The 12,154-nt window shown below is 42.6% G+C and overlaps 1 protein-coding gene across 1 annotated transcript; it reads right to left on the bottom strand.

Moving 5' to 3' along the window:
• Positions 1-16: 16 nt before the first annotated feature.
• Positions 17-12,008, bottom strand: snx30 (sorting nexin family member 30). The gene is made up of 9 exons (XM_079289016.1): positions 11,767-12,008; positions 8,935-9,162; positions 8,025-8,135; positions 7,752-7,910; positions 6,987-7,176; positions 5,445-5,644; positions 4,418-4,507; positions 4,039-4,191; positions 17-3,827 (listed from the first exon to the last, which is right to left on the bottom strand). The coding sequence occupies exons 1-9, from the start codon at positions 11,887-11,889 to the stop codon at positions 3,750-3,752; spliced, it is 1,332 nt and encodes a 443-aa protein (XP_079145142.1). The 5' UTR covers positions 11,890-12,008; the 3' UTR covers positions 17-3,749.
• Between the last annotated feature and the right edge of the window lie 146 nt (positions 12,009-12,154).

Below are 12,154 nucleotides of genomic sequence, written 5' to 3'. Positions count from 1 at the left end.
ATCCTGAGCAGACAAGTATCAAACGCATTCTTTTTTATTATTGGTCCAATATATCCAAAAAAAATCATTCGAGGTAAAGATAAATTGCATCAAAACGACATCAATATACAAGCTTATTTATAATTCCAACAAGATGTTATGAACATCCAAATGTACAATAAGGACAGAACGTAAACAGTATCAGGGGAGGAACAGGAACTAAACACAAAGACTTATAACCTTTCGTACAGGTCGGATTGATCAGGTTGATCTTGTACTGCAAATCAGATTTCCTCATTATGTGTGAATCTAAAACGGGAAGAAAAGACGGAGACATTTTGGCTTCGAAACATTTGATTTGTACATTAAATGGAAAACTAAAAATGAGTCCGCTCTCACACTCTCCCTTTTGTACAGCGGCAGCCATAAATGTTTTACCTGAATCAGCTTTGCAGACGATGCTTCTCCTAACATCACAGAACCAAGTCAACCCACCAGACTATTAACTGTCATATTTGGCAACTAAACGAAAGCTTATTCAGTTGATTAGTTGGAGTTGGAGCTACATATATAGTGCAAAAGTAAATCAGCAGGCACACAGTTAGGAGATGGGGATTTTACAATGGCCATGAGTGAGAATAAGTAAATGTATCTGAGAACCATTGTTGGGGTTCCAATGAGTATTAAAAACAAATAACAAATAAATGTTTAATTTCTCATTTTGTTTATACGAGATGCATCTACAAAATCGTGTTGTTGTAATCTTCACGTACTCATTGGAAAACCCAACAATGATCAACTGCTTGTTTTATACAAAAATAGACTCAGCTGTACCGTATAATTCAGCTGCACATTTGGATATATTGAATATACAGTATATTGTCATTAGAGCAAAAATAAATTTCAAATCTATTCTCATGCTCAGGTCACCTCAGCAGGAAAGTCTACAGACGGCCCGATGCCTATTTTTAAAAAAAAAACAACCTAAAAACACACACTGCCACAATTCACATTGCTCAGCAATAAACAGATCTCATCCAGTAAATAAAAAACAACTAAAAGAAAAGAGTGACCTAAGTCGCTTTTTATGCTCCAATAGAGGGTTTGCTACATGTACTTTTCCTTTGCCCTTTATCAAGTCAATACATTAAAACGTATTTGGGTTACAGTAAACATTAGTTATTGGTTGAAATATGGAAAATTTAACTTCTTGCTGTCTTATTTCTCATGGGGTTCCAGAGTGCAGTGTGCTAATATGAAAAAAGGTTAAACTGATAAAACAATCTGTTTTCAAAGCTGCCCAGTGGAGCTTTCTTGTAAACAAAGTTATGTTCACATTCAATCTGTCTTTGAGTGTTTACTTGAGATACAAACGCAGAAACACGGCTCCGTAGTGCTTCTAGTGGTCAGAAACTCGACAGGGTGCCTTTAACTTTGCCTGATCGTGATGAATCCCTGCTGCTGCTAATTTAATAACAGTGACTGTCTGTGAGGTTTGGATAAACCATTTTAAAAAACATCTTTGTGACAATAAACATAAAAACGGATGGAAAATGTAGGAAATAAGAATACAAACAGCTCTTAAAGCAGTAGTTTGGGGATAAAAAGAGGTTTTTCTGTACATTTTATGTGAGCGATAGAGAAGCTTTGTGTTAGTTTCCAAACACCTCTGGCTGTGGCTCTTCGCAGTGGATGTTAATGGATGTGTGTGTGTACCGTAATTTAGCATCAGTGCCTGCGTAGTACGGTCCGTTGTGGCTGTGTTGACACTGGACCACAGTGACTCAGAGAGCTTCTCTCAATCGTACTGCTTCAAAAGGCCTAAAATATAAAATATATTCTTGTGTCACCTCACTGACTTCTGGTAGTGAGAATCTGCTTTGTGTGCTTTTAACGCTCGAGGGGAAAATATGAGGGATAAACACAACTCTGACAAAAGCGACAACGTAATAAATCCAGTTCACTCGCCTCAGGAACTAGACACACACCTATAAAAACAGGGCAAGGACCATTCAAAGACAGTCGGACTAAAGGACATTTAAAAGAAACAAATAAAAACACAGGGGCCTCGAAGAGCACAGACCCCAAAACTCAAACCAGCACCTTATTTCTGAGAGACATCAAATTACGCTAAAGAAACTCTTTATCAAACAGAAATGATCACGACAGGTGATGGAAAAATGTGGTTGTGGGAAGGTCTGCCCTCGTCATCATTGGGTCACTACTTTAGGCTGAGTGTAATGAGCTAGCAGTACGGCTGCAAATGAATCGTGCATATTAGCAATAGCGATGAACTATCAGCACGCTGCATCCACCCGCTGTGGCTGAAATCACTTAAGAAAGCAGGTTTGTGATAAGGACCGTGTCCGAATGGGCTTTTTAGTCATTTTTAATGAAAGTGTCGGTCCGGCATATAAATCTCAGGATAGACGGACACAGACAAAACAAGCTTATCCTCTACTTTCTATACTGATGACATCACCTGTGCTTTTCTAAAAAGTTCAGAAGCACAGAAAAGGTACAGCGCTCGAGGCAGAAGTTCTCAACTCTGCACTCTTTTCAGATCAGATGCAGCCTTCAAGACACAGATGTTGTTGATGTTTGTTTCTTTGAGAAATGTTCTCTAGGTGAGTGTCACTGAGGCAGATTACTGCAAAAGAAATGACTTTTGACTCAAAAAAGTTCCACGAAAAAAAAAAGTTGACAGCCGATTGTTTTCATTTGTTCCAAAAGAATAAATTACACTCTGAACTTGTGTTCATTCCATTGGGTAAATCTGCCTGTTGCGCCAATTAGCATCATGAACCAACTTAAAGGGTTTGCTTGAAGAAGAGAGGTGAAATCCCCACAGCAGGTATAAACAAAAGGTGACATCATGAGAAACAGAAGCAGCACGCTGTTAAGCCACCGGTTTCAAAAGTATGAAAACTATTATCATCTTAACCACCAGGTGGCGCTGCTACAACAGCACACAATGACCACGAACTACATCACCTCCCTGATAAAGCTCCACATTCATCTCAGATACCCACACTTTGCTTCTGGCTTTGTTTCGTGTCTATTTAAAAGCTCTGATGACACAGGTAGTTTCAAGTCACCCCAAGATGATTTTCATGATAATGGTTGCGGGGAAATTTGGAACTCTTGGAGAAAAAAAAAGGTATGATCCTTTAAATTAAGTACAAGATGTTGGATTGTAATTTACAGTCTATACGGGGCCTTTACGTATTGTTTCAGTGTTACATTTTAGAAGGGTTTTACATCCTGACGGGGGAAACCACGAAATCTTGGGGATGCTCTGAATACTACTTCATACTCACGCAACATTTCGTGATGTCATCGATGTTCTACAACACTGATGAGTTATCCTTCACATTTGTAGCGAACAGACTGAAAACATGACTCTCCGAGACTGTGGTTAAACAAACACCAGGAGCATTGGCAACCGACTGTAATTGGAAATACAGTCGTATACAGAAGTAGAAAATGTGATTAGGAACGAAGAAAAAAAACCAAAGGAAAATGTCTATACAGAGCAGGTCTCTCCTCGTTCTCAAATGTCCCAGAATGTACCATTTGTTACCAACTTTGCAGGTCAAATCTCTGAGAGAGACGACTCCCCTCCGTACAATCATCTCACCGGAGAACAGGGGCAAAGTCCAGCAGTTGAAATCTGCTGCCTGGTTGGTCCTTGGCATGAGAGTGTGTGTTATACAGAGAGAGAGAGAGAGAGAGAGAGAGAGAAAGAGGGGGGGGCATGAGGGGAGGTTTCAGTTCGTCTCGCTCGTTTTGTCTTCAGTCTGTTTGTCCTGGAGGAGAGTTATGAGCGACTCCCACGCTGCTTGGCACTGCAGAGGGAGAGAGGGAGGGGGAGAGAGAGAGAGAGGTAGATGACTGTTGTTGTACTGGGCAACTCAACAAAAGTAGCCGAGAGCGACTCGTGGAACCATTAGTCAGGATATACAGCACGTATATGGGCAATAAAAGATGTTCTTAAATCACTCCACCATTATTGCAGTGCATTGGAGTCATAGCAGTGCTTTACAGCAGCGTGCGTACCTTTTCATAGTGGTTGACGTTTTTGTCGGCCATGCCGGTGAGAAGCTGTTTGAAGTCTTGCCTCTTGTTGCTCTGCCAGCGCTCCCAGTCTGCCTTCAGGTCGGCGTTGAAACACTCCACTTTGTCCTGGCACTTCTCTACCTCGACTGGCATCTACGGCGAAACAGAGAAAAAAACCACTACCAGCTACAGGGGGCTTTTTAAAGGGAACATTACACAGAACTACAGGTTGCAGGCTACGACCGGGCGGTCTAGGTGGTGCAGGGGGTTTTGGAGGGGGAGGGTTGTGTTAGAGATATGTGAAATTTGACACAGCAACAGAAGACTTTGACCAGTTCTCCCTCTAAAATCAGGAGGATCTTTCTTTGTGGAGGCTTACTGGCGTTCTGTCCTCCTGTTTGCGTATTATGGCTGCTTCTAGTCGGCCCTCGTACTCCGCCTGGCTCTGATCTCGCTTCCTCAAAACATTCTGTAAATCAACCACAAAACATCAACCGTTTCATTTCGCGCCGTTAGTGTGACATTCACCGATGCTGTGATATTCCCGAGAGAGATGATATGGAAAATATTAAACAGAGCGCGACGCCGATTCAAGAGCGCAGTGAAAGCAGGATGTGAACAGACTCTCACTTCCTCTATTCATGGTCAAACATGACTCCGCTGAAACACAGCGAGTCCGTAGCCGTGTCCCAAAGCCATAATACACACAAATTAAAAAATCATAGCTGGGAAAATAAACAAATTCAACAAATTTTGTGTGCGCGTGAATCAGCTCAAAACATCTTGTTCAACAAACAAAATAAGCATTAAATCTAAGGGAAAAACTATTGCTGTCCATTTGTCAGTGACATTCCAAAGTCACAGTTTGAGTGACGTTTGCGGTCTGTTAGTATAAATAAAAAAATTGGGGTTTCTAGTACAACCCTTATTCCAAAAAATGTTGGGACACTGTGTAAAACATAAACAAAACAGAATGGTATAATTTGCTAATCCTTTCTGACATATATTCAATTGAAAACAGTAAAGAAGTCAAGATATCTAATGTTCAAAATGTCCCAAAAAAGTTGGGAGAGGGGCATGTTTACCACTGTGTGACGTCGTCTTTTCTTTTAACAAAAAGGACATCACCGTAATTGTTGAAGTTTTGAAAGAAGAATTCTTTCCAATTCTTGCCTTTTAAGAACTTTTTTCCAAAAGATGTTGGCGGCATCAAATTAGAAAGAACTAGATATTTACAAAAATCAAAGACGTTGATAAGGTAAACTGAACATATGTAAAAGAGGTGATAAAAAAAGTCATCGCATTCTGTTATTTCACAACATGGTTGAATTGCTGTTCTGCATTCCAGCTCTTGAGCACATCAACTAAACTAAAATGTCCCGTGCGACATCCCTGGTCCCGCTCACCTTCATGGACTCTACGTAGAGGACGTACTCTCGGAGTACGGGCAGGAAGTCCTGGCTCATGCCCTCGCCCAGGTCCTCCAGCGCTCCGCAGCACGACGTCACGCTGCCGCTCACGCCCTCAAGGGGGCGCCGCAGCTCCTCCTCTGATCCCACCCAGCTGGAGTACACGGTGCCGTACTCACGCAGCTCCGTCAGGTACTCTAGTGGGGGTTTAAAAGAAGAAAGAAAGAGGCGGTTAGACAGGAAATAAAGAAGAGTTATGCCTCTTCTTTCCTTTATGCAGCCTTGTTTCATACTTCTTAATGACCCGTGGATTATCTGTGTCTGGATTTGAAGGTTGAGCAGCTAATACTTTATTACACTGCTGGACTGGAAAACCAATGAAAAGCTAAACGTTCTCTCTTTCCTCACAGGCGATATAGAGAGAGAGAAGCGTGGTCAATGGAAACATCTGGATTGCTAAATTACACATGAGAGCGGGTGATGAGTGAACACCGGGCTGCTCAGTGAAGCATGGCATCTACACTCTGCGTCAGCTCATAGGTCTTTTTTTTTTTTATCTACACTTCCCAGAGTTTCCATCTCATCTCCTCCGATTTGGAAACAAATTTGGAGGTTTGTTTGCGCTGTAGATGTTTAGGCCACAGACCCCCGAACAGATGGCGATATCGAGCATTTCACACGGCAGATGTCAGGTATTTACAAGATCACATGTCATGCGTGAGCTAGGCCTGCACTCATCCACCATGCACCCGCGATGCCAAAGGTCTGTGTGTTGTTTTTTCTCCTCCAACCAAACACAACAGCACTGAATAAATACTGCAGATAAAGTCCCACAGGCTAGTTTTAGACCGAGCGACTGCATGACATAAGCTAACTGCAAGCAGAATGTAACTTAGAAGATACAGTAAGTAGTTCTACTGAGAAGAGGAGGAGAGTATAAGGTGTACTTCTTGAGGTCTTTTGCCAGTAGCACACACACACACAACTGTTTCAAAATGTCGCTTCCTGGTGCCTAAAATACATTTCTGGAAGAAGTAATTATGAAGAAGTGGCTTCAGTTCTCTCGCCAGAAAGTGCTTTTTGCAACCCAGAGCTTATACAGTATGCAATGTTCAGCCACAGTGAGGCTCTCTGTAAATGACAAATGAATTGGTAAATGGAAAATATTAATTGATCTAGTTTTAATTGATCCATTTATTAATTGCTTCATGTTGCTCCTTTAGTTGCCATTTTTGGTGGAATAATTTTCTCATTTGGTACGTTTTGTATTAATCCCTCTCTTTATTGCAAAATAACAATCAATCAATTAACTGGTTCAGAACCATGTGCAAGCCTGCTGGGCCCTGCATAACATTTAAAGGAGGACTCCGTGTTATTGGAACTTGGAACGGGACCTTTGTTGCATATCATACCTCCATGCGAACAAGTGTTCAATGGAGCCCAACCACAGATTTAAAAAAAATAAAATAAATAAAAAAAGGGAGACTCAGCAACCTCCAGGTGATACAGGCAATCGTATTATTGTTATTGTTCTGGTACCCGACTGCTCTTTGAGGATCCTCTGAGCGATGCGGTCGATGGTTCCCAGTTTCTGGTTGAAGGTGTCCAGGTATTCTCCCATGGCGCAGAACTCGGCCGGCCGCGCCCGCAGCTTGTAGCCTCCGGCCGCGTGCTTCACCGACTCGCCCACCTTGGTCAGCAGGGCCAGACCCTGACGCTTGTTCAGGTCCTGCAGACGCACAATGACGACATATGAAGCGACAAATGTGTTAACGTAGCAGTCATGTTTTTTTGGATGTACCTTGTGCAGCTTGAACACAGAAATTACCCAATTATATTCTTTTGTTGTTTTATTACCGTAAGTATTTTATTATCACCCTTTTACAGTTTATATGGATCTAGCATGCTTATGCGTCACTTTATTTTTCTGAGTCCAATTATCTTACTGCTGCAACAACATTATTTACCCACTGGGATCAACAACGGTGTCTTTTGTCTCAGCTACCTGGAGACAAAATGTGTGACTGATGATCCAGAGAAAACACACACAAGAGGAAGCAGAGGCTCCGTATTTCCTGGGACTGGATTACAGTGAAAGATCTCTGCTGAGATTCGGTCTTTTTATTGTACACAATAACACGCACAATGACACGGTGCTGCATAAAATGAACTGCATTGCAAGCATGCGACAGGAAAAGCACTGACTGACCTGGATTTGTCTGTGTGTTGATCACAGTGAGAAAGCATTCGTTTTCTTGTCCCTAAAAAAAAAAAATCAAGCTTTCCGACTTTGCGTCGTCTCACCTTGGCAGTGAGGAACGTGTTTAGATGTGGGTTGAAGGAGAGTACGGGGTGGTCGGACACTCGCTTCAGGAACTTGTCCAGGGCCTTCATCCTCGTCTCCACAAACTCCTCTGAGAAACGATCCACCACGCCCTTCATCACGAATTTCTCTGGCAGCGGCTGGAGAGGACGAGAGGCGGAGGAAAGAGGAGAAGCAGAGAATGTATATTAAGCGTTTTTCTCAACAGAACACCAGGACAGGAAGCACGGCGCGCTGTGGCTCGTTTGACCTACGGGGATGAGGTGGGTCGGTTGGCTGTCCTCCAACTTCATCCTCAGCCAGTCAAAGTCCTGGTAGCGCCGTCGCAAACAGTAGTCCGGCAGGTCAAACTCGACCCGTGATGTCTGAAGAAAAGAAAAACACATTTGCTGTGTTAATAAATTACCAAATTAGAAGACAGGACTTTAGCACACAATTTATCCTTACAAGTACACATTTATATGGAAGGTGGGCATGTCTCAATACATCTCAGCCCATTTAGGATAACTATACATGCTTACTGACCTTAAAATATAGCTGACACTGCACACACATTCTCTCTCTCTCTGACAATACCATGTTAAACAACAGCCCCCACATGATGCTCTCAATCAACACGTTTGTGTTCATAGTGGGCTGTGATATTTGTCCTCCGAGCTGAAGCACCACAGCGCACATAGCAACTGTAGTCGTGACACAAGCCGGGCAGCTCCTGGCAGCGTCTATCTCTGAATCCGTTTCTTTCATTACACGATGGCAAGGCCTCTAAAGCTGCGAATCCCCACTGAAGGTCAGAGCACATTTAGTCCCGTCAGGCCAAGCGGTGCCTACCGGCAAGACAGAAGAATGGACCAGAGGCTCCACCCGGTAAACACAAGTCACTGAATACATCCAAATCTCTGGAATATGAATCCTTTATGGGAAGGCTGAGGGACTATGAATCTGCAACCTGCCTAAATCCATTACCATGAGGCGGTTTACCTCCACCATATTGGTCGTTTTGCATGTTTGCTCTAATTTAATGACAGAAGCTGACGGAGTAACTATTGATTGGCTAAAACATGGTAAACAAACACTATGACCCCATTAGATTAGAAGTTTATTACTGCTGTCCACAGAAAACCAAGAGGGGCAGTGTACCCATGACACCGGCCAATAGCAGACCTTGGTGGAGACTCTGTAGGTGATGTAGGTCTCCATGGTGGACACGTGCTTCTTTGGGTCGTCGACCGTGACAAACAGGTCACGGGTCTCTGTGGTTTCTGCGTAGGGGTCCCGGACATCTGCCTCCAGATCGTCGTCCAGCTGCAGCCTGTTGAACAGCGACGAGGTGGAGGCGGGACTCGACGTCTCGACCGGCGTGCCGTTGGTCAGCCCGGCTTCCTGCGTGGACTGAGACAATAGCGACGTCAGAAACAAAAAAAATGGGAAACGCTGCAAACAAAGAGCTGATAGATTGATGGCGATGCAGTTGTTTCTCTGTGTCAATGGGGCTCTTGTTGAGGCTGCTGCTGCGGACACAGCCCACATCGCCTGACACTACTCCTGCCTCTCCAATTGAATGATGGACGAGAGGAGACAAATGGAGCATCTGTGGTCTAGGGATACTTTTCCAAAAGGTCTAATACAAAACTATTTCTAACTGTGGGAAAACAATGGCTTGCTAGGTTGACGAAATAAAAACATTTCATTTTATCATATTTATATTTATATACTATTCCAAGATGACACTCTTCCACAGCAGGTACGTTGGTGTAAAATATGTGCCGTCATACTTGTTGAAACTATTTCAATTTGTCAGTGCTTTCTATAGCAGCAAGCAGAGAGCAAACAACAAATATCCCCCGCAGACTCCATCCAAACACAGCAAGAGCGCTCAAAGAAAAATAAAAAGCTATAAAAAGCAAACAACTGGACAAAAGTGGATTCTAAGGAAACAGTTACTCCGGCAATGAAGGGACAATCTGTGAAGTACAAAGGATATATAAAAAGCACATCTCTACAATGGATTGATATATGGCTACTGCTGCACATTTAGAAGGGACTTAGTTTAGCAAACAGCCGGCGACAGATTGCTAAACGTAAACAAAGGTTAAAATGTAACCACTGCAACAGGAAGGCAGACAAAACACAGAGTCTGCAGGGCTGCATCATTGGAACTGGATCTTGAAATAAAACGAACAAAAATCTCTCACTGCAACAAGCTGTACAGCAACATCTGATTTGGTGAAGACTTCTCACCAGTCCTCTGCAGGCACATCTCACCTCACATGAGGAAGGAACTTCTTTCCTCCAGGTTAAGGTGCAAGTGGGAAAGCAGCTAATGTTCAACCTCTACTGCTTGCTTTATTTACACACACACACACACACACACACACACGCACACACACACACACACACACACACACACACACACATCTGAGTTCATGCGAGTGGAGTTGTATGAATGTACTAATAATCATTATTGGGATAAGGGAATGGATATAATGTGGAGTTCTGCTTGTGATTGATGTACTGTGATAGAGCTTAAATGTTGCATTTCAGGGCTTACAGTTTAGTTCAAAACATATTGGACAGTTTTAGCTCAGAAATAACTGAAAAACATGCACGTGGTTGGTCATCATATCCGCATTACTGCCATCACAGGCAGACGTTTTGACTTGTCAGAGTAGGAAGACCACAGGTGTTACTAATAACATTAACGATGGCTCTGCTGTATTCAGAAGGTCCAGGTGTGACAGTGAGCCCAGGACCCTGAAACCAAAGCAGCTAAACGGAACTCTATTATTAATTTTACCATTTACACCTGTGCGTTTCCTGCTGCGATATATGTCAAAATATTCCCGGTGAAAAGGGGCCTATTGAATGACACAGACCTCTGCTTCAAGACATAAGATGAGAAGCTAAGACTGTACCCGTAGCATGCAATTTCATATTTTAGATGTACAAAAAAGTATAGAGAGAAAAAATAAAGAAAAACCTAATGACACAGCTAGGTTTTTGCTTTACACAAGTTTAAACGCATTATACTTTTTATGGAAGGTGCTAAAAAAAAAAGCCTGAATAAATATATAATATAGGAGTCCACAAAATATATTTATTAATAATAAGAAATGGTAAATCTGGATCTGCAAAAAAACAACACAAAAAGACAGATAATCATGAGATATATGTGCACCATGTTGTCGAACAGGTCAATAATCGTTATTTAGACATTAGTAAAAAGGGTTGAAAAGAAAATGTTAAGAATGCAATTCTGCAATGTTAAGAAAATCCTTTGAAAAAAAATCTGATCCAAGGTTATCACTTGTTCCCAAGTTCCCATAATCTAAATGTCCATCCACTTTTATTGAAGTGTGTCGACAGACTGTTACTAACAGACCAGAACAATGACCTCCTTGCTCGTGGGCGATATACAGTCTGTGGCATAAAAAAAGAAACTGTCACAGGCTTCACATTTTCAATTAGTGAGGTTCTCTTTGCCTCTGGTTGTCTTTGGATATTCATGAATGAAAGAAAAAGTAAACTCGTTGGAAGAATGTTTCACAGCATCTCTTATTGCTATAATAACTGCAAACAAAAATGATTGTTTCCACAGCACACACACACACACGCACGCACGCACAAAGATGAAAGAGAGAAATCTGTTTTCCAAAATACGTGTAAACAAGAGAGTATTTATGCAACACGTGTAAACACATCCAGTTTACACGGTACAGTAATAAAAAGTCCTTTGACAAGATATAACGTTATCTAGCTAAAGGCTCAACTCTAACAGCAAGGCTTAAAAAGGCAAATATAAATAAAAAACAGTAACCAGAAAGGCGTTGTTTAATGTTTATCCTGTTTTCTCCATTTAACTTCCATCACTTTGCTACTACTTATTGAATATATTTAGCCACAAGTACTGAAAACATGTTAGTGTATGTTAAACCTCCTCTCTCCATCATCTGGTTGGTCTCAACCCGGTCTCGGATCAGCCCCAGCGGATCCTACCTTGTCCCCTCCGACGCTGACGGTGCCGGAGAGCTGATCCTCGGCGGCGGATAGCGGGTGGAGGATCTCCGTGATGGGCTTCTGCCCCGAGCTGGCCAGGCGTCTCGGAGCACCGACACTCATCCTGCGGAAGGCGGGAAGACGTGGCCGGGTATCTGGGGACAAGGGCTGTCCGGTTCTCCGCTGCAGAAACGGAAAGTATAGAGAGAGGAAGGTCTTTTTTTCCTCCGTTCAGTGTCTCTTCAGTTGATATGTTACACCCGCTGGTTGGTTACTACTGTCAGCTGACTCCCATTGCGCAGCTCCGGAAGTTAAACTACACGAACCCGGATGTAAATACGTGCATCACGTGGGAAACGGGCAACGAATGGTTTTCCAAAGATCGTCT

Source organism: Melanostigma gelatinosum (assembly GCF_949748355.1).
Source record: "Melanostigma gelatinosum genome assembly, chromosome: 18".
In the NCBI taxonomy this organism is placed as follows: domain Eukaryota; kingdom Metazoa; phylum Chordata; class Actinopteri; order Perciformes; family Zoarcidae; genus Melanostigma; species Melanostigma gelatinosum.
This window is presented reverse-complemented; position numbering and strand designations above follow the sequence as displayed.